General features: G+C 44.6%; 2 protein-coding genes across 2 annotated transcripts in view; both read right to left on the reverse strand.

Annotated features, from left to right (window-relative positions):
• Positions 1 to 250: 250 nt before the first annotated feature.
• LOC107295780 (D site-binding protein-like) lies at positions 251 to 19,340 on the reverse strand. The gene is made up of 4 exons (XM_029285911.1): positions 19,128 to 19,340; positions 11,119 to 11,454; positions 3,997 to 4,217; positions 251 to 688 (listed from the first exon to the last, which is right to left on the reverse strand). The coding sequence occupies exons 1-4, from the start codon at positions 19,273 to 19,275 to the stop codon at positions 473 to 475; spliced, it is 921 nt and encodes a 306-aa protein (XP_029141744.1). The 5' UTR covers positions 19,276 to 19,340; the 3' UTR covers positions 251 to 472.
• Positions 19,341 to 23,001: 3,661 nt separating this feature from the next.
• The window catches only part of LOC107295782 (isochorismatase domain-containing protein 2-like), an 8,210-nt gene continuing 3,784 nt past the window's right edge, over positions 23,002 to 27,427 (reverse strand). The window contains exons 3-5 of the mRNA XM_015825103.1: positions 24,139 to 24,209; positions 23,922 to 24,039; positions 23,002 to 23,082 (exon numbers count right to left, since the gene is read on the reverse strand). Coding sequence (XP_015680589.1) covers positions 23,002 to 23,082; positions 23,922 to 24,039; positions 24,139 to 24,209 — 270 coding nt within the window. The remainder of the gene's footprint in view (positions 23,083 to 23,921; positions 24,040 to 24,138; positions 24,210 to 27,427) is intronic.

A 27,427-nucleotide genomic window follows, 5' to 3' on the forward strand; every position in this document is an offset into this window, starting at 1 on the left:
TCCCGTCCAAATGCCACACAGACAGTGGTTTGCAGACGCGATGGTCTCTGACTGAATTGCCCTTTGGATCGAGAGTTCATCCACAAGCCAAACCCTAAGATACAGGTGTAGAGAGAACATGTGTGCACATGTTAAGTGTTTGTGTGTGCAATACATCTTCCAACGTGCTACAGAGCCCTTGTGTCTTCCAGGTATCTACGATGCCCAGTTCAACATCTTGGCTGCTGTCCTGTTCTGGGTGAGGGGCAGGCCATGCCCACCCAGGAACTCTCCTTTGCGCACCCAGAACCATGGTTAGTCCCTGCAGGTGGAAAGTGCTCAATGCAGACCTTTCCCTCATTCCAAACATCTGTTGTTGGATTATTTGTTTGCCCGGTTCGGGAAGACAGGGGGTCTGCGTTGAAAAACCAGGGTGGCCCTACCACCTCGGTGGTGGGATCTTGAAGAAGAGCACAGTGTCCTGCTGTGGATTTTACAAGGTGCCGTGCTGAGATTCATATTTAGAGAGGATGCTGCGGTAGCGGGTTAGTTCCTGGCGGATATTGGCCACTTCTTGGCGAAGGACTGCATTCTCCTTCTCCAAGAAAGCCGCCCGAACTGTGATTTGATTCTCTTTCAGGCGGCGTGCATCTCTTGAGCGTTTTGCTGCCTCATTGTTCTTGTACCGCCTGTTCCAATATTTTTCATCCTGGTGCAACATGTAAAAAAAGGGGGTGTCGGGGAGGGAAAGAAGAAAAAAGTGGCATGTCAAAGGAAGTGTCACATAAGCATTGCACACTAGATAATTCTAACCATTTTCCACAAAGCTCTGCACAACTTAAATGTTCATATGCAGTTCCTACATGGACTTGACAACAGTTGACTGTCCAATTCAGGGTGATATTTGTGCTCTTAAGAAGCAATACACTGTACATGAATACCAATGGCCATATCCCTGGATGGTTTCATCTTCCAGGCTGAGGAAACTCATGGTCAAGTCCCCATTCAACCACAAAACGTCACCATGAACGAGTGATTTGAAATCTAAGGAAGGTTTGGCTTGCCCAGATAGGAGACAGTTCTTACTTGACTTTGGATGATCCAGGAAAGAGCAAATTGTGCCAAGTGGGATTTGAATCTGGCAAGTGAAGGCTGTAAATGCCGAAGAATTGAGGCCTTTGAACTATGGTACTCGAGAAGAGTCCTGCGAGTCCCCTGGACTGCAAGGTGATCAATCCGGTCAGTCCTAGAGGACATCAACCCTGACTGCTCTTTAGAAGGCCAGATACTTTGGCCACCTAATGAGAAGGTCTCTCTCTCTCTCTCTCTCCCTCTCCCCCTCCCACCCCCTCTCTCTCTCATACAGCCATCGTATTAAACCATCATGTGGTTTTAGTTCTTTGGACATAACATTTCACATGAACATAGGTTACTTGCTCTCACTGTGGGCAGCTCCTTGATTCTTTTACCTGAACTGCTTGTCACTATCTTCCTAACTCAAACACATCTCACAGCCCAGGAAAAGTTCTGAATACACCTGTATTGGACCCAATAGCACTTTTTCCACTCTGTAACCAAATATTACACATGTTTAGACAAGAATGCTTCTTTACTTCGAACGGGTTTCAATCTCTAGAGCTGGATGAATAGCATTCTAGAGCAGAGGTACCTTTTGGGCACCAGGGACCGGTTCCGTGGAGAGAAGTTTTTCCGCAGCCCGGAGGGTGCGTGGTTTTGTGTGCTGCCTGCATCTCGCAGATGGGGCTTTGCTTGTTTGTGCAGACCGGTTGCTGGCATGCCGTGGCCCGGTACCAGTCAAGAGACCAGGGGTTGGGAACCCCTGTTCTAGAGTACTAAGAAGTCACAAACCTGTCAGTCTAGCACTGATACCTAGGAAGATCCTAGGGATCATAAAGCAATCAATCTATAAGCACCCTGAAAACAATGCAATAATTACCCAAAAGTCAAGATGGCGACTTCAGGATCAAGCTTTTCTAAATTTATTTTACTTATTTGATTGTAACTTCCTGGAAGATGATGGGGATGCCAAGGAGGATTATTTTCAGATTACACAACTAATAGTTTCACTACATCCTACACAGGTCAGATTCCCCAATCAAATTTGCAGCCAGTTCTTCAAGGGCATTGCACTTGAAGAAAACAGTGAAACCAAACCAACTGGTTTGGAAAAGATCAATGAACATGATCCTGGGACAAGAAACAAAGTTCTATAAAGACAGAATGGAAGAACAGGGCACAGTGGGGCTAGGACAGCCCTATAGAAATACTTTCAAGGATGTCATGCATGACCAGAATGGCAGAACATGGAAAAATGGGTTTACATTACAAGAAGGCTTTGTAGATTAGAAACAAACATTTAAGAAGAGTAGAACTACTTTGGCAATAGAACATGATGCCTGGAGATGGCGTGTTCTCCTTCACAGATGCATTCAAGCAGAAGCTGAAAACCCCTCCACTGTAGAAGCCTTAATCTGGTTTCCTGCACTGAGCAGGGAATTGGACTCGATAGCACTAAATATCCAATGCATCTTTCTTCAACATCCCCTCCCTGCAGATATGCGAGATTCAACTCAGAATTCTTAGCAAGGGACATGAAACTGCCCCGGGGTCTTTTGAACAAGGGTGGGATATAAATCAATAAAGAAACGAATGCTAACGAAGGCATTCCGAGAGTCAAAGGATATGCATCATAGGTAGGGAAAAGCAACCAAATGAATAACAAGTGAAATCCTTCAGGGCAGTGGTCCCCAACCTTTCTGGCACCAGGGACTGGTTTTGTGGAAGACAATTTTTCCATGGACTGGGGGAGGGTAGGGAGGGTGATGGTTTCACATGCAACCTAGATCCTGTGCATGCACAGATGAAGCTTTGCTCGTTTGCCTACCGTTTCCGCGGCCCGGTTCCTAACAGGCCAGGCACCGGTACCAGTCCGTGGCCTGGGGGTTGGGGACCCCTGCTTCAAAGTGTTTGACCACTTGTAAATATTCTCCTTCTTTTGATATCATTTCTCCCCCCCCCCCCCATTATAAAGCCATTACAATGGAGGGATAGGACTAGGAAGATGGGAGTTAAAATCCTTACTCTACCATAAAGCTTCCCTGAGATTCATTCCTATTTTTAGCCTCATTGTTGTGAAGAGAAAAAACTGAGGGGGAAGGCCCAGGTATCCCATTTTCATCTCCCTGTGCTTAGGGCCATGGACATTTTCAAAATACTCAGACCTAACCTGAGCAGAGCACCTCTCTGCTGTTCATTGAACCATGCATTTTCCTTTTAGCCTGAAATAGGTCATACAGGTAATCTTTGACTTAACGTTCACAACTGGAACCAAAATTTTGGTCACTCAGTGATCCAGTTATTAAATGAGTCATTAAGTGACTAGATTCGTTTTTAAGTGAATCACATGTCACTGAATGAATCCCATGGTTGTTAAGCAAATCCAGCTTCCCCAACTAGCTGTGCTTGTCAGAAGCTCACTGGGAAGGTTGCAAATCAAGATCACGTGACTGCAAGATGCTGCTGCAACAGTCATAAATGCAAGCTGGTTGCCAAGCCCCAAATTGTGATCATATAACCACAAGAGTGATATGATGGTCAAAACTTCAAAGACCACTTTAAGTCATTTTTTCCCAAGGCCATCATAACTTCAAACTGTTGTTAAATAAACTGCCATAAGAGGGGGACTACATATAAGTAGTTTAAAGAATAGCAGAGAAAGGCTGGGCTTGCGCTAGATTTAAAACCCTCCTCCTAAATCATTTTCAATCAACGCACAGCCCAAGTATTCATTATACGTGCAATTAATACATAAAACAGTTTATGATCTTGCTTTTATTGCTTGGTTTGTGAGTAACTTTGTTCTCTCTTGATCTGAATACTATACTCCCTTCCTTAAAGAAACATCCAAGCTATTTCAACCAGGTTAAGGAGGATGGGAAAACGAAAGCAAGAGGTCTCTGAACCCCAAGCAGTGGCCTATCCTTGTTCCCAGCTCACCTTCTGTTCATCAGGAACCTGTATTTTCCGGGCCTTTTTCATGATGGGCTGGGGCTTAAGCTCCTCTTCTGAGAACCGATGCTTGCGAGGGTCAAAGGTCTTGTGGCCTGGAATGCTGGACAGTGCCAAATCAGCAGGGTCAGGGTCAAAGTTCATGAGGACCTCCACAGCCTCAGGGTCTACCGGGCTGGGTGTGCTTCGGGACACTGGCGTGATAGGACCTGAGGCAGGTTAAGGAGGAAGGTAGGTGAATTTTGCACAAAGACAGAAAAGCACCAACAAAAGTATCTGCTCGTAACCTACTCCTTCCTGATGATCATATATCCAACCACCCCTTTTGCTTCCCGGTGCACCTCAACTCTTCACGAAAGGGATTAACTGATATGGTGGAGAGCAACAGGGACACAGGGTTATGTCTCTTGATAACCCAGTACATTTACAGTCAGGTTCAGAAATACTGGGACATCGACACAACTCGAACACCCCCGGCTCCACACACCACCACAATGGAGCTGGAACGAAACAAACACAATGCGCTGCAACTGCAGACCGTCAGCTCCAACCTGAGGGCATGCACATCCAACCCAGGCGAACGGTGCAGGACCCACAGCAGCCTGCATATGTGCCTCCCACCCGTCAAGGGACCAAAGGTAATGGGACAGAATAATAATCATAAATCAAACTTTCCCTTCTTAATACTTGGTTGCAAATCCTTTGCAGTCAATCACAGCCTGAAGTCTGGAACGCATAGACATCACCAGACGCTGGGTTTCATCCCTGGTGATGCTCTGCCAGGCCTCTACTGCAACTGTCTTCAGTTCCTGCTTGTTCTTGGGGCATTTTCCCTTCAGTTTTGTCTTCAGCAAGTGAAATGCATGCTCAATGGGATTCAGGTCAGGTGATTGACTTAGCCATTGCATAACATTCCACTTCTGTCCCTTCAAAAACTCTTTGGTTGCTTTTGCAGTATGCTTTGGGTCATTGTCCATCTGCACTGTGAAGCGCCGTCCAATGAGTTCTGCAGCATTTGGCTGAATGTGAGCAGATAATATTGCCCAAAACACTTCAGAATTCATCCTGCTGCTTTTGTCAGCAGTCACATCATCAATAAATACAAGAGAACCAGTTCCATTGGCAGCCATACATGCCCACGCCATGACACTACCACCACGCTTCACTGATGAGGTGGTATGCTTAGGATCATGAGCAGTTCCTTTCCTTCTCCATACTCTTCTCTTCCCATCACTCTGGTACAAGTTGATCTTGGTCTCATCTGTCCATAGGATCTTGTTCCAGAACTGTGAAGGCTTTGTTAGATGTTGTTTGGCAAAGTCTAATCTGGCCTTTCTGTTTTTGAGGCTCACCAATGGTTTACATCTTGTGGTGAACCCTCTGTATTCACTCTGGTGAAGTCTTCTCTTGATTGTTGACTTTGACACACATACACCTACCTCCTGGAGAGTGTTCTTGATCTGGCCAACTGTTGTGAAGGGTGTTTTCTTCACCAAGGAAAGAATTCTTCGGTCATCCACCACAGTTGTTTTCCGTGGTCTCCCGGGTATTTTGGTGTTGCTGAGCTCACCGGTGCGTTCCTTCTTTTTGAGAATGTTCCAAACAGTTGTTTTGGCCACGCCTAATGTTCTTGCTATCTCTCTGATGGGTTTGTTTTGTTTCTTCAGCCTAATGATGGCTTGCTTCACTGATAGTGACAGCTCTTTGGATCTCATCTTGAGAGTTGACAGCAACAGATTCCAAATGCAAATAGCACACTTGAAATGAACTCTGGGCCTTTTATCTGCACATTGTAATTGGGGTAATGAGGGAATATCACACACCTGGCCATGGAACAGCTGAGAAGCCAATTGTCCCATTACCTTTGGTCCCCCAACAAGTGGGAGGCACACATGCAAACCGCTACAAGTCCCACACCGTCCACCCGAGCCGGATGCACACACCCCCAAATCAAAGCTGACAGTCTGCAGCCAAACCACACTGCGCCCGCCCCATTCCAACTCCACGGCGGTGGTGCACAGAGCCAAAGATGCTCGAACCGTGTCGATGTCCCAATACCTCTGGACCTGACTGTAAGTCTTCCTGAGGATTAAAGGCATGCAGAGGGGCTGGGAAATTTATACAGGTTAAGCAGCACCCCAACCCCATTTAAGTGAAGGTGGATTTTCTGGAGCACTCCATGTCTGACGGGCTTAAGAAACAGCCAGAGAAGGGGCATAGGGGCAAACTTGTTCTGGCAACTGCAAATCGAGGGATGGTTGAATTAAAAGAGTATGACTCAAATCTCAGCAACTTTAAAAAAGGTGGACTCCAACTCCCAGAATTCCCCAGCCAACTGGCTGGGGAATTCTGGGAGTTGGAGTCCACACTTCTTAAAGTTGTTGAGGAGGAAAAACGCTGCTTTAAAAGTTTATTAAGTTACCCTGCCTGGGAAAATGTGGCAGGGAAGGAGAAAGGCATTTTGCGGCTGGCAGAACCAGAGAGGGCTTGGAGTTGGGCAATGTTGAAACACGCCTGTGCAATGGAGGATGAGAGCAGCTGCCAGAAAACAGGGACTCAATATATCTGACAGTCCTCCTAACCTTTAACTCTCCCCTAACCTGGAACAGCCCCCCCCCCCGCGCTTCTAACTCCAAATTTCCTGGTCCCTCCTCCCTCTTCCTCAAGATTTAGGACTTAGAGACTGAGCTTAAAACGCAGGTCACAAAGCAATATAATCTGCATACATTGTAATATGCACTTTTAAATGCTCACCACCAACAACCTGCAACTAAATCAGCTGTTAAGAGTCATCCTGGATCCAAAAGTTGCTTTTTCACTTAACCTCCATTTCCTGTTCTAGCCAACATTTTCACTGCCAGCATTAAAGCTTTTTCTTGCTAGCAAACAAGAGCATTGCTGTCCTTTTGCCTTCTACTGTAATGGAGCCGTTTTCTATGGAGGAACCCAGGTGCTCGTGCCTGTTGGAGAACCCAGGTACCCCTGTTTCCCACATCCCTGTTCCCCCTCCCCCTCCCCCACAGACATCTGCCAGTCATCCCTTCTAATCTCCTCCCCCTTGGAGACCCCAAATGACCGCCCTTGCTCCACCCACCTCCCTTTGTCGGAGAGCCCCACGGCTAATCTGCCTGGTTTTGCAACCCCCTGCTGCTGGCCCCTCGTGGAAACCTGCCTGCTGGGAGAGCCACACAGGCACCCCTGCTCACCCCGCCCTGTGCCGAGGAAGGGGCAGGCTGCCAGCTGGCAGGAGCGATGAGCGCAGAGCCCAGCCGAGCGACATGTGTTTGCAGAGGCAGGGTGAGAAACGTGAGCGAAAGCAGGAGGCTCCATGCACAGACACGAGACTGGGCCTTTCCAAGCAGGCGTGGTTGACACAGGGCTCTGGCACAGCAGTAACACGGGATTCCCCGCAGCCTCCTGGCATGCTAGGGCTGAGTCTCTACTCCAGGACACGTGCACACGCATTCAAACATGCACAGGGAGGGAGGGAGGGGGGGCTTCAGGCCTCCTCCTTAAGGTGGGGAGGGGGAGACCCACACCTGATGTTCAGGAAAGGGGGAAGCTTCATCCCCAGGAGTTCTCCCTCTTATAGGTGGAGGGGAGGAAAGGCTAGGATCCGCAGGTTGTGGGGCAGTGTTTGGGCAAAGAGGAGGCTTTCCTGTTTTTAAATGGAGGCTGTTGGTATCCAGAAATGCTGACAGAGCTGATGAAGCAATGAGAAGGGTGGGGTAGTACAGGGCAAATATGAAGAGAATATTTGTAGTTCAGGATTGAATTGTGGGGGTCTTTGATGCTCTCTGAGCTTGGTGATTTTCTTGCAGACGTTTCATTGCCAAACTAGGTAACTTCATCAGTGTGCTAATGATGTTATCTAGTTTGGTAATGAAAGATCTGCAAAAAACCCCAACAAGCTCAGAGAGCACAAAGGACCCTACAGCGTTTTTAGAGGAAGGGGTGACTTAAATGTAAGAACATCTAGAGAGGGAGGAGGCAATTTATATTTAATGTTTTGGATTATATACCCCACCCCACCCCCAGATATAAGAGCTCCAGTTATTTTCTTTAGATTTAAGTAAAAGAGAAAAGTGTTGGCAGTGGTCTTAGATTCACTGATTAATAGATCTGGATTAATAAAACAATTCCTGTGTTCATTTCGCACAGTGTGCTCAATTAAAATGTTATGGAATAATGTGATGGCCTGGTGCATACCACAGACTAAGATGGTGGCTGGATTGCCTTTCCATGCTGGGCCACCTAACTCCATGGAGCTTTAGTGTGTTGTGGGAATCCAGCTTATGTCTTAAAAGGAAGAGATGGAGCATTCAGGAATGCTGAATGTTCCAATTAATAGTGAGCTAACCAAGTTAGAGAAAGTGAAGGATCATAATTGGGGATAAACTTTATAGGATGTAGGGGGATGGAGGGAGGGCTGATGTACCATCAAGTCTTAAAGTTTGAGAGACCATATACATTTATCAAATATAGGAATTATATATATAAACTATTCAAACAGGCTGGATTTGTAAAATGTGCTAATCCTTCCGCCAAAGCCATAAACAAGGCTAAAACTAACTAAACATAGCATGTTGTGCAAATCCAGACAAAGAAATGGAAGTTTAGAAGTAATTGTCTTCAACATGGGGGTTGAATACAATACTTAACTTCTCAGAAGTCCCCGGAGCCTATGAGACTGTTAATAATAAAGCTGAGTATATGCATTCATTTGCAATGTTTTTACTGTTGTAAATTGTTTTAAATCTCCATCCATTCTATGTATTCTTTAATACATCAATTCTATTATAACATAGAATTTTCATCCATTGGATCAATTCTCAACAGGTGTACCTCTAGCTGTATGGACTACATCTCCCAGAATCCCTTGTAATATCTATAATTAAAATTCTCTGACTGGTAATTCTGGAAGCTAAAGTCCACACATTGATGAAGATTGCAGTGAACTTTTGATCAAGTCAGGATATGCTTATTTTCAGAACACCGCATCTTCAGTTGCCTCTAGATTAGTCCATAAAATCTCTTTTCTGGTCCTCTCCACAATAAAAAATAGCTTAAAACTTCACTGAAATTCTAAAACTTCCAACAGGTAGAGAAAAGAATTCCTATACAAATCAGGATAGGATTAAAAATAATGTTCCTTCCAAGGTGCATGGTGTGTGTGCTGGCAGTACACAATTCTTTGTGTATCAGTCTGTATGTGGCAAGTGAAAATCAGGGTAGGAATCAGAGGTTGGACTTTTCAGCAGCCAGGAGAAGGCTGTCACTGCCACCACAACCAAAAGGTGGGACTGAAAACTATTTGCAATTAGGAGGAGATGAAACTGACAGTCCTTGCCACAATTAGGCAGGTACTTGAAACTGCCTTCCTTCCCCGGTCTAACCCAGTGAGGGTGCTAAAATAACTTTTTTATCACCTCCACACCAAATACACCATGTTTCAAAGAATAGTCTTTTTGCAGATATCTATGGAGATTCTCAGTCATCCAGGTCATACTTGTCTCAAAGGTGCTTTTTTTCCTTCAAAAGGCAACTGAATTGTTTTTTTCCTTGAGGAAGATGAAGGAGGAGGAGAAGAAAGAAAGAAAGAAAGAAAGAAAGGAAGGAAGGAAGGAAGAAAGAAAGAAAGAAAGAAAGAAAGAAAGAAAGAAAGAAAGAAAGAAAGAAAGAAAGAAAGAAAGAAAGAAAGAAAGAAAGAAAGAGTTTCACTTCTCATCCAAGAAGCTTCATCAGTTCTGATGAATCTATCCTTCCATTCCCCCCCCATCCTATCAGAACCTTTCCTTCCATCTTCTCCCCACCATCCATTCTCAACTGTCAGTACCTATCCATCTCCCTGCCATCAGAACTGATAAAGCTTCTTGGATGAGAAGCAAAACTTTTTTCTTCTTCTTCTTCTTCTTCCTCAAGGAAAAAACAGTCCAATTGCCTTTTGAAGAAAAAAGCACCTTTGAGTCTTTTTGCAGATGTTAATCCAAGAATAAATACGATTTGTAATAATTTTAGAGTTCTTTTTAAAGTAAGGATTGGTCAAACAGGACATAAAAGAGTACACTTAGCACAAGGGTCAAAATAAGGCGTTAAAATTGAGATCTGGAGCAGAGGGAAGAAAAATTGCACCATTCTCTGCTCAGAGCACTAAGTCCTTTTCTCTTCATACAGATTTAGCCATAGGAAGAAAAGTAGTTGGGAAGGAATGATTCAGAACAAAAAAAATGTCTAACTGGGGGAAAACTCTTCTCTTTTGCTGCTCTTTCATTGCAAATCACAGTTTCCACAACCTATTTTTGTATGAAAAATATTTTGTTATATGCATCCATGCATAACCTGTGGCACATCCCCAAGATTTTGTGCCTTTAAACAAAAAATAAATTACAATATGACTTTGCCCCCTACAAGTTCAAAGAGCAAGTTTAAATTATGCTTTCTTCTTATCCCAAAGAGCAGGGGTGGGGAACTATGGCCCTTTTATGACTTGTGGACTTCAACTTCCAGAATTCCTGAGCCAACCATGCTGGCTCAGGAATTCTGGGAGTTGAAGTCTACAAGTCATAAAGAGGCCATAGTTCCCATTTCTGTCATAGAGGCACTGCAGAAGGAAAACAAAACAAAGCATATAGCAATGCAACTTGGAATTTGCACCCTAGCTTTATAAGGGTGTTTTCATAATACTATCAACAAATATTTGTGTGAGCATCTGTGGTTTTAGGCCTATAATTAGTGTGTGCTGGATGTGACATCTAAAATGTGTGGAAGCTGAGGGAAAAAAACCAGACTGTGCGGTCCTTGGTGGTTTCTTGCAGACGTTTCATTACCCAACTAGATAACACCATCAGTACAAATGTTACCTAGTTGGGTAATGAAACGTCTGAAAGAACCCACCAAGCTCAGGGAGCAACAAGGACCCCATAGTTCAACCCTGAATTACAAATATTCTCTTCTATAGCAAAAACAGACTTTGGGAAACAGTTAAAAGGAGATTCTTACAGTTCTCTTACAAATCTCATCCCAAAAGCAGGAGAACCAGAGGGGCCAATCACTTTGTTTTCATCTTTTTTCCCCACACCATCCTCTTGCCCAAAGTACAGCCAAATTTACCTGTTTTGCTGCAGTTTTGGTCATAATCACTGCCGACTAGACCGTCACCAGATGAAGAACAGATTGAAGACGATGACGTGCAAGAAGCCGGCCGACTAAGATCCACCACTACCCCGCTGGAAGGCGAGGCGGTGGGCTGGCTGCCTGGGGAATACGACTGATGGGCTGGACTTGGGGGCAAACCATTTTCCAGCAAAAATTCATCCAAGTCGACGTATTCAATCTCATTGCAGGGCAAGGTGCGTTCCCACAGGAGGGACCCCAGATATGCACAGTGCCCAGGTCTTGAGACGCTCAGATCGTCCTCCATCTTATGCTCCTTGTCTTTGATCACACCTGCAATGGAACAAAAGCAGCAGGGGAGAGCAAAAGGGAGAAACGCAGGTTAAAGAACAAGATTAGTGGAATGTGTATGATCTAAGAATAGGAATCTACTGAAATGCAATAAAAAATAAGACAGGTAATTAACTGGAAAGTCAGAATCTGGAAAATTAGACCAGAATTTGCTCATGCTGTGAGGAGAAGGCTGAAGGTGATAAATCTGCAGTGGATGCTTAAGGAAACTGCAAAGCTTGTACCAAAGTCATAGCAACAAAGTCTTGGATAAGAAGAGTTGTTAATAAATGAAAAATTGTTTCCCCAATATGCCACACATTACAGCTTAAATGTCTATTTTCTACTGTAAAGGGACAAGGGCCGTATCTGGCCAAAGCAGCTTATAATTAAAAAAAAACACGACATAATGTGAAGAGGAAAGGGGAAAATAATGAATGAATATAAATTACAGCTACATATATGTTTGCATGGCTGGCTCAGGAACTCTGGGAGTTGAAGTCTACAAGCCATAAAATGGCCATTGTTCCCCATCCCTGATTTAAAGGAAAGTACAATTCAAAGGGAATAAAAATGCCTTTAGCAATGATAAGGGCTTTTCCCAAACCAAAAGTTAATCCTTCTTCAAAAGCAGACAACATTAAACTTCATTATCTTCCAACTCCAGAATGTTAAAAATGTTTAGCTCCAATTCTATTTATAGTTCTCTAACCTGAATTTCTGAAAATGGCAATACAGGTAGTCCTTGACTTACAACAGTAAGGACTGTTCAAACATATAAGAACGCTGAAAAAGGTGACTTACAACTGGTCTTCACACTTACGACAGTCGCAGTGGTTACATGATCAAAATTCAGGCACTTGGCAACTGGCATGCATTTACAATAGTTGCAGCATTCTGGGGTCATGTGATCACCATTTGCAACCTTCCCAAGGGACTTTTGACAAGCAAAGTCAATGGGGGAAACTGGATTCGCTTAACAACAGCAGAAAAAAGGTCATTAAATCAGGCATGATTCACTTAATAACTGCCCACTTAGCAATGGAAGTTCCAGTCCCAATTATGGTCATAAAGTGAGGACTACTTGCATACAACTGGAGGCTTCAGAGTGCCAAATTTTCCTTATCGTGCCTAGCCTACTTAGAGCAACATTATTCAATAAACAAAGTCAAGATGAACTTGTTGTCTGGAAGGGATACAAAATGCAATATAAAAAATGAAAACTAATTAGCAGTAAGTCATTATAATTTGCACGTTAAGTGAATTACACTTAGCACAGCTCTGTTTGAATCAAAGGGATGGCTGCACCATCAAGTTACTTACAGGGATTAAAGTGTGTTGTGGAGAGACCTATAAAGTCATTCCAACCTGATAATCACCATAACTGTACAGCAAAAGTTTTACAGGTGCCTCAGTGACTCTGTTATTTCAGAGGAAGAAAAAGTTGGCTTGGTGTTAGAATATAAGACGTGGAAATATTAATTTAGGCCATCCATCTGCCTGTTCAGTGCAGAGACCAGATTTAAAGGTTCCTGAACAGATGGCCTTCCAGCTTCTTCTTGAGTGTCCACAAAGAGAAACCCACCACCTCTCAGCTATTGGCTTTCTTATCCTTTCATTGTTTTGAAGTTTCTCCTGATATTCACCTGCATGCAGGCAGGTAGTTTGTGGATAGATAGTCAAGAATGTTTCTAGATCAACAATTCTGGCAAGTTTTAATCAAAGTATTCACCATGTACCATTTATGCTACCTAGATTGAAACCACCTACCCACTGCATTCTATAATTAAGGCTTTGTTGGAAACTATTTTAATTGTACAGTAGTGCTTCTCAACTTTAAGAGGCATACTGGCTGACAAATTCTGGGAGTTGAAGTCCACATATCCTAAAAGTTGTTGATGTTGATGCTTTTCAGGGACTGATCAAATCAGAGGCACACTATATAACCCCAGATAGTCCCAATCCCAAGCTTTTTAAAGTTTTAAAGTGGTTATGCAAAATAATAATCTCATATGTATGAGTGTCTGCAGGAGGAGGAAACAGACAAATGAGAAAAAAAAATAAGCAGAGGAAGTCACCACACAAACACCATAACTTACACCCTTACATCAGATGTCAGGATGCAAACACATAAAGGGTGGCAGCTGTGTGATGGTGTCACCAGGCACAATGTTGATATTCTGCCATCACTGCTGTTTGCTGTAGATAAGGCTGCCCCACGTTCTACCTCTGATCTCCTTGGTGGCTTGATGCAAACTCAAAACGAAGTTTCCACTGGGTTCATCAGCAGCTGGTATCTTAAATATTTGACCTGTTTTTGAACGTGGAATGTGAAAATCTGTTTCGGGTTCAAAACTGCCTGCTTCTCTCATGTTGTTTCAATCAGTTCTGTTCTGAATTTGGAATGATCCCAAATGATCAGAACAGCCTGCTTCACCCTTGAAGCAACTGCTTCAAACTAAAAATGGAAAATGGTTTCAGATCAGAAAGATTCTGCACTCCTCTAGTAACAAATTAAGGATACTAAATCTTCCCTCTATCTTTCTGCAATTGTGCCAATCTTCCTCAGGATTTGCATGATTGCTCTGAGATTCTTTTTTATTTTATTTTTTTACACTGCAGACTTGAACACGTATCTGATTGTGCTGGATCACAATAATGTCTTTGTTTAGCTTTTTAAATACTGTATCTGGCAGCAAGGAAGCTCCAGTCTGGGAACGTTTCATTAAAATGGTTCTGATCTATGGTCGTGGTTAATTCAAGGGCTAAGAAGCAAGGACAAGCTAGATCACTGAGGCTGTAAAATGCAATCACTGATATCTGTAGTGTAAAACTGCTGAAATTTGCCTAGGACCTATCCTTCACTTTCTCCACACCGGAGGCCTGCCTGTTGTTCACCAGCAAAAGACAAGCGCAGCTTTACCCCAGCTGACCCCTGCTGTGTTCAGCCATATCTGATCGGCTTCATCAGTGCTCCTGTTCCTTTGCTGCCCCCTTGCCAGCCTGAAGCCCAGACAAGGCAGCCTGGAAGGTGGCTCTTTTCAGAGAAACAGCTGGCTGGCCTTTCAAGGGAACTAATTTCTCAGGGACTCTAATACAGACACACACTCCAGACCATTAATCTGGGGAGAGCGTATGGCAAAAGCAGAATTTTCTGCCTGGGATAGCAGTCTAGCCCCTGAATCCACCGGCTTAGGTTCAGATATGATTGAATCTACTCCTGCCTAGTGCCTAAATCTGGGGCAAAAGGAATCCATTTCCCTACCACCACATACACACTGCCCTTTGGTTGCCCCAGTTTGTTTACAGCAGACTGCAGAGATTATTATTCATGAGTGGGCTAAAATAGAAGAAAGTGCCAGGAGGTGAGTGGGAGAGGATATAAGCATTTCTTCAAACCTCCTTGACATAACTCCTACTACCTACCTACAAACACACACATACACACCCCTGCACCCTCTCTCCACTGCACCTGGGCTGTCTGCGCTCCCTCCCCAAATCACCAGGTCTCTGGAAGCTTAGGTGGTTGTCTGCTTTACAGGTGTTCAACCCACACCATGAGGTTCAGACAGGCCTGGGAGTGGTGCTCCATACCTGAACTCTTACGCTGCCTGTACATGTGGAAGAGAAGTCCAGGCCCAGCTGATGGGGCTGTGGCGACACCAACCTGGCGCCCCGAAACTGGGCGAGTCACTCCCAACGCCCCATGACTAGATTAAACCCACAATACAATTCCCAATTGTGAAGAGATGCCCCATACAGATTGATCCCGGAATATTTTCGCTCCTCCCTCCCTCTTTCTCCTGCTCCTCCTCTCTTCTTCCAGTGCCTGGATCCACCCAGGCAACTACCTGAAACTGGCAATTATGAACTGCTGGATGAAATCTTGACCCAGTCACGGGACTCATCAGAACAGTCCATGGCCATTTTTTTAAAGCCTTAGTTTTCGCTATCTGTAAAATGGGAATAATGAACTACCTCAACAAGGGCTATGGAGGATAAATAATGGCAAAGAACAGGATATAGAAACAATACTGCTGATATTATTTAAAATATGGGGAATGATACAGTGGAAAAATAAAAATGATAAATATTTTGTCTCCATTCCTCATTTGCCTTTAGTCCTGGCTCTTAAGCGCAAAGATTTTTCCTGTGTGACACCAAAATTACCTTCTAAACTGCTCCCTCAATCCCCCAAAATTTCCCATAACCCCCCCCATGGCCAATTTAATGTAATACCTAAAGCTGGACCTCAGCATGTGAGCCTTGTTTTCTAATTCTGCCCCACTAGCTATTGCAGGCATGAAAACTGTTTCAGAATACAAAGTACTTCAAGGCTGAATTCACACAATATATTTAACCTGCATTATTCCTAGGCATATATTACATATGTGCAGTAGTCAACAGAACCATCAGGTAATCCTAGCTTGGGGTCCACGTAATACCATACTCTCACCCACAAACCACATAAGATACTACTTTGTAACTAATGTGACTCAGGATATTTGGCGATCAGATGCTAAAAGGAATATAATGAAACAGAGCTGGGAAATAGTTAATGCTCAATATTCAGGCTGTGGCACCAAGCAGAGTGAACACCACAAAATTTTTATTTTTATTATTGTTATTTTGAACCCAGGCTCAGCCAGCTCACTGCAGTCATAACCTAAACCAAATGAAAACAATCAAACCTCCAAACACAACCAGCCTCCCCAGTGGTTGGAGTCAGCAGCAGCAAACCGAGCCCCCAGCAAGCAAGCAAGCGAACGTACACTACACAGAGAAAACAGGAGCAGAATGCTCTCCAAAGCAACATGCACATGGCAGAACGAAAAAACAACAACAACCCTTGAACGTTGATATGGTCAAGGTTAGCATCAGCTCCCGAAATCCAGGGGGAGGGGAGTGAGGAGGTGCACGTGAAGGAATATGTCTCCCAATGCAGGCACTGGACTTGGGGGAAGGGGGGCTTAAAACACACAACTGTCTCCCCTCTGTACTCAAGGATCTTGTCTTAATGAGGGTCACACAGCAAGGAGGAAAATAAATATTAAATAAGGACTAAGGGGGGGGGAGCCCATAGAAGATTCTGCCCAGGTAGGCTAAGGGATCCAACTGGCACCCTGGAGCCCCTCTTCAAACCTTGATCTGGCTTACCAGCTGCCCATCCCCACATCATGGTCACTATGCAGAGATACCCACCGTCTGTATCCATCTGTCCACTTCTCATCCTGACTGCTAACTAGAATATAAATGCCAGCTTGTGGAGAGCAGGCGCTCCCCCCCCCACTTCTCCCCCCCTTCTTTCTCCTTCCCAGGGAGGGGTTTGCTGACCCTGGAAGTGCCCTGATGTCCCCACAATATCCCGGCTGCTGACACCCCACCACCCCTTGCCCGCCCGGTGTCTGTTGGCTCGTGTGAAAAGTCTTAAAGATTGTTTCCTGGGGCAAAGCTCCATGCCAGCACGTTTCATTCCCTCCTGCTGTGTCCCGTGGCTGAGCTGTGTGCAGCTTTAAGGGATTTACTGCTGCCAACCAGCAGATGTGTGTGTATGCACGCGCATGTACAGAAACACCCCTTGATGGATCACCCTGGAAAACCCTGACGAGTTGGCATCTCTCCAGCAGCAAAACCCCAGGAGTCCTGGCTCCCCAAACCTTCTCTCCGGGAAGGTCTTAAAGAGGATCCCCTCCCCTCTCTTCCCCTCCCAGCTCAGAAATCCAGAATCTCACTGCTCACCTTCTCCTGGTCCCCTCCTGCAAGGAGACTATGACAGCCATTTCCCCACCTGAAAACCTGATACCCCTCCCCAGCCTTCCATAATAATTAAAAAAAACCCTCTACGATAGTGCTGCATTGTGAGGCATTGAGGCGGACACATTTAGAGGAACTGAATTACAAAACACTAGAATTCCAAAAATCCATTTAAAAAGGAAGGAACCGCAACGGCAGACATGGCAAGTGCTTCTTAAAAGATGTCATTACAGGGAACAGAGAGAAGGATAAGTTTTACCCTTGGAAATTCCTCTCTCTCCCCCCCTGCCCCCCCCCATCCTGATCTTTAAAAATCCTGGTTCCCACCTAGGTCTGGGTCAAAGTCTTCCAGAAGCAAGCATCTTACATATGGGTCGGACTACAACTCCCACCCTCCCCTTCCAACCACTGCTGCAGTCTACTCCAGTAGAAGGGAGCCAGCTTTGAGGAGGACAACTCAGAAGTGCTCTGGGTCTAACTCCACCTACTATATTGTATTCTATTTACAGGGCTTTGCTCTCCTGTGGAATTCTCAGATCTAAGCCCCTCCCAGCCAAAACCTATGAGAGAACACTCCCCCACCCCCGCTTCCAGCACTTCATTAAAATGATGATCCCATGAAAATTAAAAGAAGGGCCGCATCTTCCATGCACGTGGAAGGCACAGGAGCTCTTATAAGCAATTTCTTGAAAAAGGATCTTCCTTGAACACAAACCTCTTCTTGCAATTCACAGTACAGGAAACAGAACAAAAAGGGGAAGTAACAGTGGCAGGTTGAAATGAGGACACTGCATTAATGCCAACACTCCCTCTGCTCCTTTCCCCCCCTCCTCTTCCCAAATCCAGATGGCAGAAAAGGTAGAAGTGAAAGCAAGCAGAAAGCTACAGCTAGGAGGCCTTTCAGCACTGGTCTGTTCCTGTTACTTTAAAAGAGACTGGCCAGGTTGGGATGGAAAAGACAATCCAATGTTGCAAAGAATCCCAAATGAGCAGGCAGATTGGAAAACAACTGTAGTTCGGAGGAAAAATGAACAAGACGGAGTGATAACTGGAAGGATATTTATTATAGGGTGTGTGTGTGTGGAACATACACACAGAGCCCACAAAAACCTTTAATACAGCACAAGACACCTAATTATTTTAAACTGCATCCATGTTATGACATTGGCATGTCTCCTGCAAGCTAGGCAGAAAACACTTGGCGTATTAAAATGAAATACCTGCGAAAGGTTTTGCAAGGTTCAAGTGATGGGTGAAAAATGATACTGGCCCAGAGGAGGCCTTCACTTTAATTCTGCACATTGACTCACAAACCAGCCAAACATAATATATCTAATGGGTGGTGCAAACTGGCCAGCCATGTCAAGTTCATGGCTCAGTTAAGTGGAACAAGCCCATAAAAATGGGTTGAATAAACCATGATTTGGTTCATAACCGGAAAGTATGCTTTACAAATATGGCTAATCTCTTTCTCTCTCTAGGGTGGCTCATCTCCTCTTGGTTCCCAAACTGTAAAATGGAACTAGCAGCAATACTATATATAGTTGATGGATGATGTGGCATCAAAGTTGTTTTTGATTCCTAGCAACTACATGATTGATAGATAGGTAGATGAGATATGGATAGATGACAGATAGATAGCACAGAGTAGATATAGATAATGATAGATGGATAGATGGATTAGATACCATAGAGTAGCTAGCTAGCTAGAATGCTGATTGAGTAGATAGATGACTGATAGATGATAATCCACACACACAAAAAATTGCTTTAGCAATTTCTAAACAAACAAATCAAATCCAATCCCTCCACTGTGAACTGGTGAAGCAGTTGGAAAGCAGCAAATGTTTTGCGTGGCTGCGAGCACAAATGTTGGTTAGACCTGGCATGTTGCAGGGGGTGGGTGGGGGGAAATCACTCACATGAGCCCAGTTCCTTGGCCCCCCGGCGTTCAGGACTCTTGACCGGTCCTTGCAGGAGGCTCTTGAGACTGACCATAGTGGAACTGGGGCCGCCGACCGCCAGAGGAGGAGGCGACATGAGACTGGGTGCCGGACTGCCCTGGGCCATGATGAAGGTTGCTGCGGCGGGGGCAGCAGCTAACTCCAGGAGATGCCCACCGACGGCGGTGGGTTTTTCCTTTCCCTTCGACGATCTCCAGCAAACTGTCCCGACTTTAGAAATAAAGATACAAACAAAAAGGAGCAAAAGCATCAATCTTCGATCCAGAACCCGACGAAAATCCACCGACGATGCTCAGGAGGGGAAGGAAATTTCAGGACCTCGATGATTCTCCCCCCTAAAAGATTTCTTCCCCGCCTGCCCCTCCACCCTTCTCTCGTTCTCCTTCCACCACCAGCCTCGAAACAAGCCTCCAGGGCGCAGGCGACGGCCCCCGCTTTGCCCCGCTCCAAATTTAGCAACCAGTCTGCACCAAGAAGGATCTTCACAGAAGATCTGTTAGAAATATTCCTTTGCGGGAGATGAGGGGGCTGGTTTGGGGGGGGATTTAATTTTTTTAAAAAAACAAAAAAACAGGAAACAATAATGAAGGATGATCAGGAAACGGGGAAATCGATTCTCTAACTTAGAATTTTTTAAAAATGGATTTTTTTTGCGGAAAATTAATGACCCTTGGGAGGTTGTTCTCCGAAGCTTTTTAGCCTTTCCTCTCTCTCTCTCTCAAAAAAAGAAAAGACTCGGCGGTGTGATCCCTTCACTAATAGATCCTGCTCCCTCTAAACGGCGGCGGTGGATCAACTCGCCTTTTCCTCCTCCAGCTAAATCCTAGAAGCACTGTAAAAAGCAATGCTAGATCTCCAAGGAGGGGTCTTCTCGGGCGGTCACTGAGGGAATCCGAGATTTTCGCACCTGCTTCTCTATAATGAGGAGAAACCGAAAGCGGATCCCGATCTGTTCCAGAGTCCTATGCAGGCTTCCCCCAGAAGGGAACCAATGCATTTGAGCTAGACGCGTGCAATAGACAGATAAATGCAGATATAAAATTGCAAAAATCGCTCGTTACTTTCCTCAACAAGCACTTCGCAACTATTTCCGAATTCGCCCCTCCTTTTCCCACAAAGTAGGAGGGACCAGGCAGCGAAAGTGGGCGGGGCTTCGCAAGCCCTTCTCCACCAACCAGCCGCCCGAGAGCGTGAGATTTGCAGTGCTCCCCCCGCAGCTTCTTCTGTCATGTGCGTCTGCCATGGGGCAGGTGGGGCTGTGACCTAGATTTGACCAATAAGAGGAGAGACGATGGGAGGAGCCTGACCCAGTTTTGACCAATAGGAAGGCGGCAGGGGGGGAAAGGCGACAGTTCAGCGTTGGAAGCACGCGGGGAGGCACGTGTCGCTGGTGTTGTGATGGGGAGCAGAAAGGGAAACCTGGGTCTTAAAGGGACAGCGACTAGTCACTGGAAAGTAATGGGAGGGGGGTGTTTACTCTAAACGAGGATGGAGAGGGTCGATAGAACAAATCTGGAGTCCTACCTGGATATGACTTTTTAAAAAAATACCCTTGGGGTTGGATTATCCTTCAAATTCTACCCAACTGCCTGAAGGGTAGTACGCTCCATATCCACAAAACTAACTTTCCTGCATCCTCTAGATATATACAGAGTTTTGCTATGAAGCTATGGGAACTCAGCACCCCCAGAGAAGGAAATATTAAAAGGGCAGAATATTATATTTCCTCAAAGGATCTTAAAGAGGCAGAAAAGCATGCCCAATTTTTCTTAATAGCCCCAAGTCTCCCTCCCCCAAGCAGAAACCAGCTCTGTAGAAATGCAGATGTAATAATCCATTCAGGAAGATTGGAGCCCTCCAGCTAGAAGCTTAGGAAGACAAAGACACCTAAAATATACATACCCCACCCAAACTCTAAGACAGGACATAATAGGATTAACCCACAGATGCCAAAGGGACACAGGTCAAAATACATGACACAGGAAATACAACGCCTCAAACAGGAACAGGAAACAACCTCAAGAGCCCCAGAGGGTATAAAAACCCACTTCCTACATGTGCTCTCTCTCTTTTCTTCCAGAGCCATCTTTCTGTCTGGCTCTCCTCTTCAATAAACTGCAACCTTCTTTCTAAAGCAGTCGCCATGTTGTTTATTCCCGGCTTGGACTGAACCATGATGAAGACTTTTCCTTCAACAAAGCTGTAAGTTAAAGCAGTCTCAACATCAGAAGCAAACCTCTTTTCTTTCCGGCTCACCATGGAATGATGGACAGATTTCTTGGAAACCTTTCCTGTCAAAATAATGTATTTTCCCATGGTGATGCTTGGCTTGGACAGATTCTATGTAAAGCAAATCTGACTTCAGAGCAGGGTTTCTCAACCTTAGCAACTTTAAGATAAGTGGATTTCAATACCCAGCCTGCTGGCTTCTGAGAGTTGGAGTCCACACATCTTAAAAGTTGCTAAGGTTGAGAAATTTTGTTTTAGAGCAGGGGTGTCAAACTTGCCACATGATGTGACATGTCGCGATGTATCACGACTTCCCCATTGCCGAAGCTGGGGTGGGCGCGGTTTCGGCATGACGCATCCGGCCTGTGGGCCGGCAGTTTGACACCCCTGTTTTAGAGTCTTAAAATGTGGCCTGGCCAGTGAAACAATCATCATTTTGTTTCACAATTGAAAGCAGCCATCTAGTGCTATGCTTTTGATATTCAGAAATTAGCAATTGAAATTTTTCAGGAAATGAAGAGAAACTTCATAACTTATTAATTTCTGCATATGAAGCTAGTAAGTTTTTTAAAAAAAAAATACAGCTGGAGCTTATTGAACATTTGGCAATTGTTAGGGCCTCAAAATACACATTTCACTGTGTTGTACAGGGCATGAAAAATGGCCAACATGGAATTGTGAGGATCTGTTCTTAACCCACATGCTCATGATTGTGAGCAGACCTAAAAGTTATGTAAATAGGAAAAGGGAGGACTTTTTCAGACTGTATGATTACTTGTACAAATTCCTCCTTTCCTGTGCACAGCTACTTGTCTTTCTGTCAACAGAAGTAAACTGGACTCACATCAGACTTGAATCATGTTTAGATTACATGTTGTGTGAACTCAGTTAAATGCAGTTAACTAAAACCGCTTCAAAACTCTAGTTTATTCAAAAAAGCAACAAGCATCACGTATGAACCCAGCATCTGCTTACTTTCCCACTTGTTTCCTAAACCTGCACTAAAGTATAAAACCCAAAGGTGCTTTTTCCAAAGGAAACTGGACTTGGTTTTTCCTTGAAGACATTTCGCTTCTCATCTAAGATTGTTCGGCAGTCAAAACTGAAGAAGCTTCTTGGATGAGAAGCGAAACATCTTCAAAGAAAAACCAAGTCCAGTTCCCTTTTGAAAAAGCACCTTTGGGACAACCATGACCTGGATGACTGAGAATCTCCATAGACATAAAGTGTAAACAATTCCAGATATTATTTATATACCCTCACAAGAGAACTGTCACAGTAAAATGTGCAAATTAAATATATATTTGTACACATTGCCAAGATTCACATTATGAGCTGAGGAGGCAGAACTGATGTTTCTTAATAGAAAAAGACCAGGTCAAAATGTTACCAGTGCCGTCTTTCAACCATAACTATAGAATAACTATAGAAAGATCACGGGTCTGATGCAGCTTTTCCGCTAGGTTTATAATTCATCATCTTCCTCTTTAAGGTCAACTTGAAGAATCTTGATTTTGCTCCTTCCCATTCATAAGGACAAGGACATCAGATGAAATGGCTGAAGGTGCTTTAAAAGAAGATTATCATCCTTGGAGCAGCTGAGCTAACTGAAAAGGGGATTTGGCACTTTTATGAGGGGCAGAAGGCCACTGTCAGGGGCAGGATCCATAATCAATTTCTGAATCTGAAAAAGAAAGAGGGGGAGACAACAGCTGGAGAATCATCCAGAAGCTATCTGACCTGCTTTCTTTAAAGGCAGCAGAAATTCACAAGACGCACAAACATAGATTTCCCCAGAAGCCTGGCCAGAGGTTCTCACCAAACTGTAATGTTCATTGTGACTGAAGGGATATACTATTACATTTAAAATAAGTCTAACAGTTTCAGTCCTAGTGCTATCCAGTTTCTGGAGAGTGGCCTAATCGTCTATTGAAAGATGAGTATAGTTCTTATTTTCTCCAAAAATGTGCTCCTAGGCAAAGGTTGGTTTAATTCTGCCAGACCACATTTCCTTGGGCAGAGACATAGAACTGGTTTGCTCAGATTCAGATTTGCTTTGACCAGCTGGCCTCATTTGGTCAACCATATTGCCTTACAGCTAAATAGAGACGAGGGCCTAGAGTGGCCCCAAAGCAGGGCTTCTCTAGGAATTCTGGTAACAAGTTACAACATTCTCCTCCTTTATGCCCGTGAGCACATGAGAAGATAAGACACAGTAGAGTAATGTACAAGAAGGATATGTTCTCCTCCCATCACCTGCTCATGGTATTGCTGATCCTGATCAAGAAACTATGGCTTTTGTAGTTTTATTATATTGTCAAAAAAGAAACATGCTTACTTCTGTAAAAGTGGCTGGGATACTACCAAAGGTGGCTGTTTCTGACACCAGTGGGACTGTTTCACACTGAGCTGATTAAATCCCACTGCTTCACCAGGGGGCCATTTATAGAGAGGCACTGGCCAAATGAAGCAGGTGAATGAAGTTCGCAACTAGGATATGTGCAAAGAAATTTAGAGAATTACCTCTCGGAAACGCGGGTGAGCTGCATCCCGGACAAGCTGCAGGATAAGTCCCTCGCTAGTGGTAAGGAAGGCCCCGCTCTGATGCAGTCTGGACAGAGCTATGATCCTGTCCACCTGGCTAAGAAAGGGAGACAGAAAGAAAAGTACCCAATAAAAGATATGAAGAAAATGGAAGGGGTGATGTTGGACTCTTCTCCCCATCTGTCCCACTGATCACCTGCAGGAAGAGCAAGCATCCACCACGATGTGAACGTCCAGACCTCGCTCCATGACATCCAAGGCAGTACTCTGGATAAAAAATAAAAAAAAAAATCAAAAGAAACCGCCTTCAGTTTCTATGAGAGAACAATCATTCCTGTGGTGGCACTCTTCAGAACTCTGCCACTCCCAGGGTTTTGCAACTCTTTCAGTTCTTCAACCATCTCCCACAATTGCCCAGTCATCAGGCCCTCTGGGCGGAGAAATGCCGAGATGTTTAGTACCATGTGTTGTGGAGATGCCTATGCTGGGTCCTCATTCCCACCTTGAATACACCCACTGGTGGTAAACTGGCTACCTGCATATAAAGCAACTTTGCTGCTTCTCCTTTAATTCATAGGAGCAAATTAGCTTCATGCCTATTTCTAAGTTCTATACTAGGTAGTCCTCGACTTAACAACTACAATTCAGACCAGAATTTCCATTGATAAGCAAGACAGTTGTTAACTCAGTTGTACCCTATTTTACTTTTGTCATGGTTGTTAAGTGAATTACTGCAGTTATTAAGTGAATCACATAGTTGTTAAGCAAATCTGGTTTTCCCCATTGACTTTGCTTATCAGAAGCCGGCTGGGAAGGATGCAAGGACCAGCTATAAATCACTGTTTTCAATGCTGTTGTAACTGCGAATGGTTGCTAAACTAATGGTTGTAAGTCTAGGACTACCTGTACATTATTTGGGTCCCCTTTTTTAGCTTGAGAAAAAAAGAAGTGCTTTGTTTTACCCCCTCCCAGGCTCCTCAGAATTTGAAACTATTTGCCAGGCCAGCTACATCGATTAAAGATTAAAAGATAGGAAGAAATGGCACTTAAATGCTGGTTTCAGACAACACATGCAAGCATAGTTTACTTAGCCATGGTGTACTGAATAAATTAGCAGGTTGTGTGAATCTAGCCACTTATGCGTCAAAACCAAAGAAGTCATATTACATGGCTGAGTATACTCAACACATGAGATCAAAATATGGTTTGTTTTAAGTGAATGAAACCTATGCAAAGAAACAACAAAGCTCAAAGAACACCAAGAACCTAATAGTGCATCCCTGAGCTACGTATTTTCTCTTCTGTTGGTTTGTCTACAGGTAGTCCTTGACTTAGGACCACAATTGGGACTGGCACTTTCGCTGCTGAAGAAGTCATTAAATGAGGTATGCTCAATTTCACAATGTTTTGCCATGGCTGTTAAGCAAATCACTGCAGTTATTAAGTGAATCCGAAACTCCCCCAATGACTTTGTCAGAAGCTGGCTGGGAAGTTCAAAAATGGTGATCACATGACCCTGGGACACCAGAACTGTCATAAATACATGCTGATTCCAAGCACCCAAATTTTGATCACGTTACTGCAAGGAGAGTGCAATGGGTGAAAGTGCAAGGACCAGTTGCAGGTCACTTTTTTCAGCACTGTTGTAATTTTGAATGGTCATTAAATGAATGGTTGTAAGTTGACAATAACCTGTACATTGTATGAACCCAGATAGGATAGCTTATAAGCATGGGTTACAGTTTACTCCTTTGGTGAATCCAGCAGCGATAATTAATTCAGTAAACTCGATTTAGCATGTTCTATAAAAAAAGCTACTGGCTTATTTGAACAAGGGTGATATTCCTGGTCTCTATAAACCTTCTATTTATTGGTCTGTTAAGCTTCTAACCCACTTTTTCCTCCAGGAATACAACGTGATTTAGATAGGAATCTCTCTTCCTTTTAACTGTACAATAGCCCTTTGCAGCTGGGTCCACAGGAGGTGGGGAACAACGATTAAAGCCATGTCCTGGGACAGAGTTTGCAGCATGATCCTTTATCTCTTATTTTTGACAAGAGGAGCAAGTTCCTGCAGATTCCCAGGACCCTGTAAAGAACAATGGCCTAGCGAGACTAGTTCAAACCCTTGAAAGCTGAAGGTGGTTGTCAGAATCCAATTATATTTCATTTCTATCTACCTACTCTGATATAAAACCAATTCTTACTCTCTTCTGGATTCTGTCATACTACGGAAGGGGAGGAGGGTAAGCATGGGGGTTTTATGACTCTCACTTCCTTCATTAACTACAAAGTAACCTTTTGTTGATTCTCTTCGAGAGTACTAACCATAACAATGCGGCCATTGCCTTTCATCCTACTCCCTCTGAATTTCTCCCCTTAGCTGGCAGCGAGGGAAAAGGGGGGGGGAATGCAACGCCTGGGATCTGGGAAAAAGAGTGTCAATCCGCGTCCTGCTCGGTGCCCAAGAACAAGCCGACAAACAGGAACGAGCGACAAACGAATGGAGTTTTAATACCATACGGCAACAAAGTTAGCACTGGGAGTGAGTTGCTCCCAGTGCTTTACATAAGGTCTCGCGCGCCAATCCCACCCCCCACCCCACAAGCCAGCATCCGCCCCGTGGAAAACAAAACCAATCAGCAAGGGCGGCACCCCGCCCTGTTCCGGCACGCCCTTCAGTCCTGCTATGGCAATCCATGGAGCAAAGCGAGGCAGGTAAGCTCCTGGTTCCCCCATGCCGCTGACTCCCGTCGCAGGCATCCTCCGTTGGGCTGGCAAAATGCAAAGTTCCCCCCTCAGCCGAGAGGGCTTTCTAGCGCAGCACTGAACTCCGGCGTCCATCGGCCCCGGGTTGCTCTGGCCTGCGCCCGGCAGCTGGGAGAAAATATGGTGGGAGCAGCAGCAGCAGGACTGGCAGGGCTCCCCCCTGCCGGCATGTGTTGACCCCACAGGGCATCGGCAGCGTGGCACTTCGCCCGTACATGTCGGGCCCCGCGGGGCTCGACAGAGAGAATGAGTGATCGTGCCGACGGAGCGGACTGACGGATTGAATCGCCTGGAAGAACTGTGGGGTAGGGGCTGCTTGGGAACACTTTAAAACATTGAATGGGGGGGGGATCCCTCAGATCCTGTCTAGCATACCTGCAATCAGTTTCTCTTAATAAAAATTCCTGTTGGAAGAGACGTTCCAAGAGTTCTGTTTTCTTAAGATGTAAGTTGAGGTGGGTCCTCACAGTGGTTTAAACTTAAACCTCCCATTTTTTACTCCAAGACCTTAACCACCATATATATATATATATATATTTAAAAGACAACAAAGTGATCACCAGGAAGTATAAAACAATACAGTTTTAATAAATAAAACCAAGCTTTCGATGGCCTAAAACTGCCATCATCGTCAGGGTATAATCAGGATGCTGGGAGAGCTTGCTTATAAATACAGTCATGTCTGCGCATGGCTCCTAGATCTCGTGACAGGTCCC

Source organism: Protobothrops mucrosquamatus, unplaced genomic scaffold (assembly GCF_001527695.2).
Source record: "Protobothrops mucrosquamatus isolate PMUCROS unplaced genomic scaffold, P.Mucros_1.0 scaffold2485, whole genome shotgun sequence".
Lineage (NCBI taxonomy): Eukaryota > Metazoa > Chordata > Lepidosauria > Squamata > Viperidae > Protobothrops > Protobothrops mucrosquamatus.

What these genes read in the sequence shown, in the direction of transcription:
- LOC107295780 (XM_029285911.1), bottom strand. Translation starts at nt 19,275, where the DNA reads ATGGCCCAGGGCAGTCCGGCACCCAGTCTCATGTCGCCTCCTCCTCTG. An exon ending in GGCCAAGGAACTGGGCTCAT is followed by an intron (nt 11,455 to 19,127) that starts GTGAGTGATTTC and finishes GTTCCATTGCAG; the next exon opens with GTGTGATCAAAGACAAGGAG. An exon ending in CCAAAACTGCAGCAAAACAG is followed by an intron (nt 4,218 to 11,118) that starts GTAAATTTGGCT and finishes AACCTGCCTCAG; the next exon opens with GTCCTATCACGCCAGTGTCC.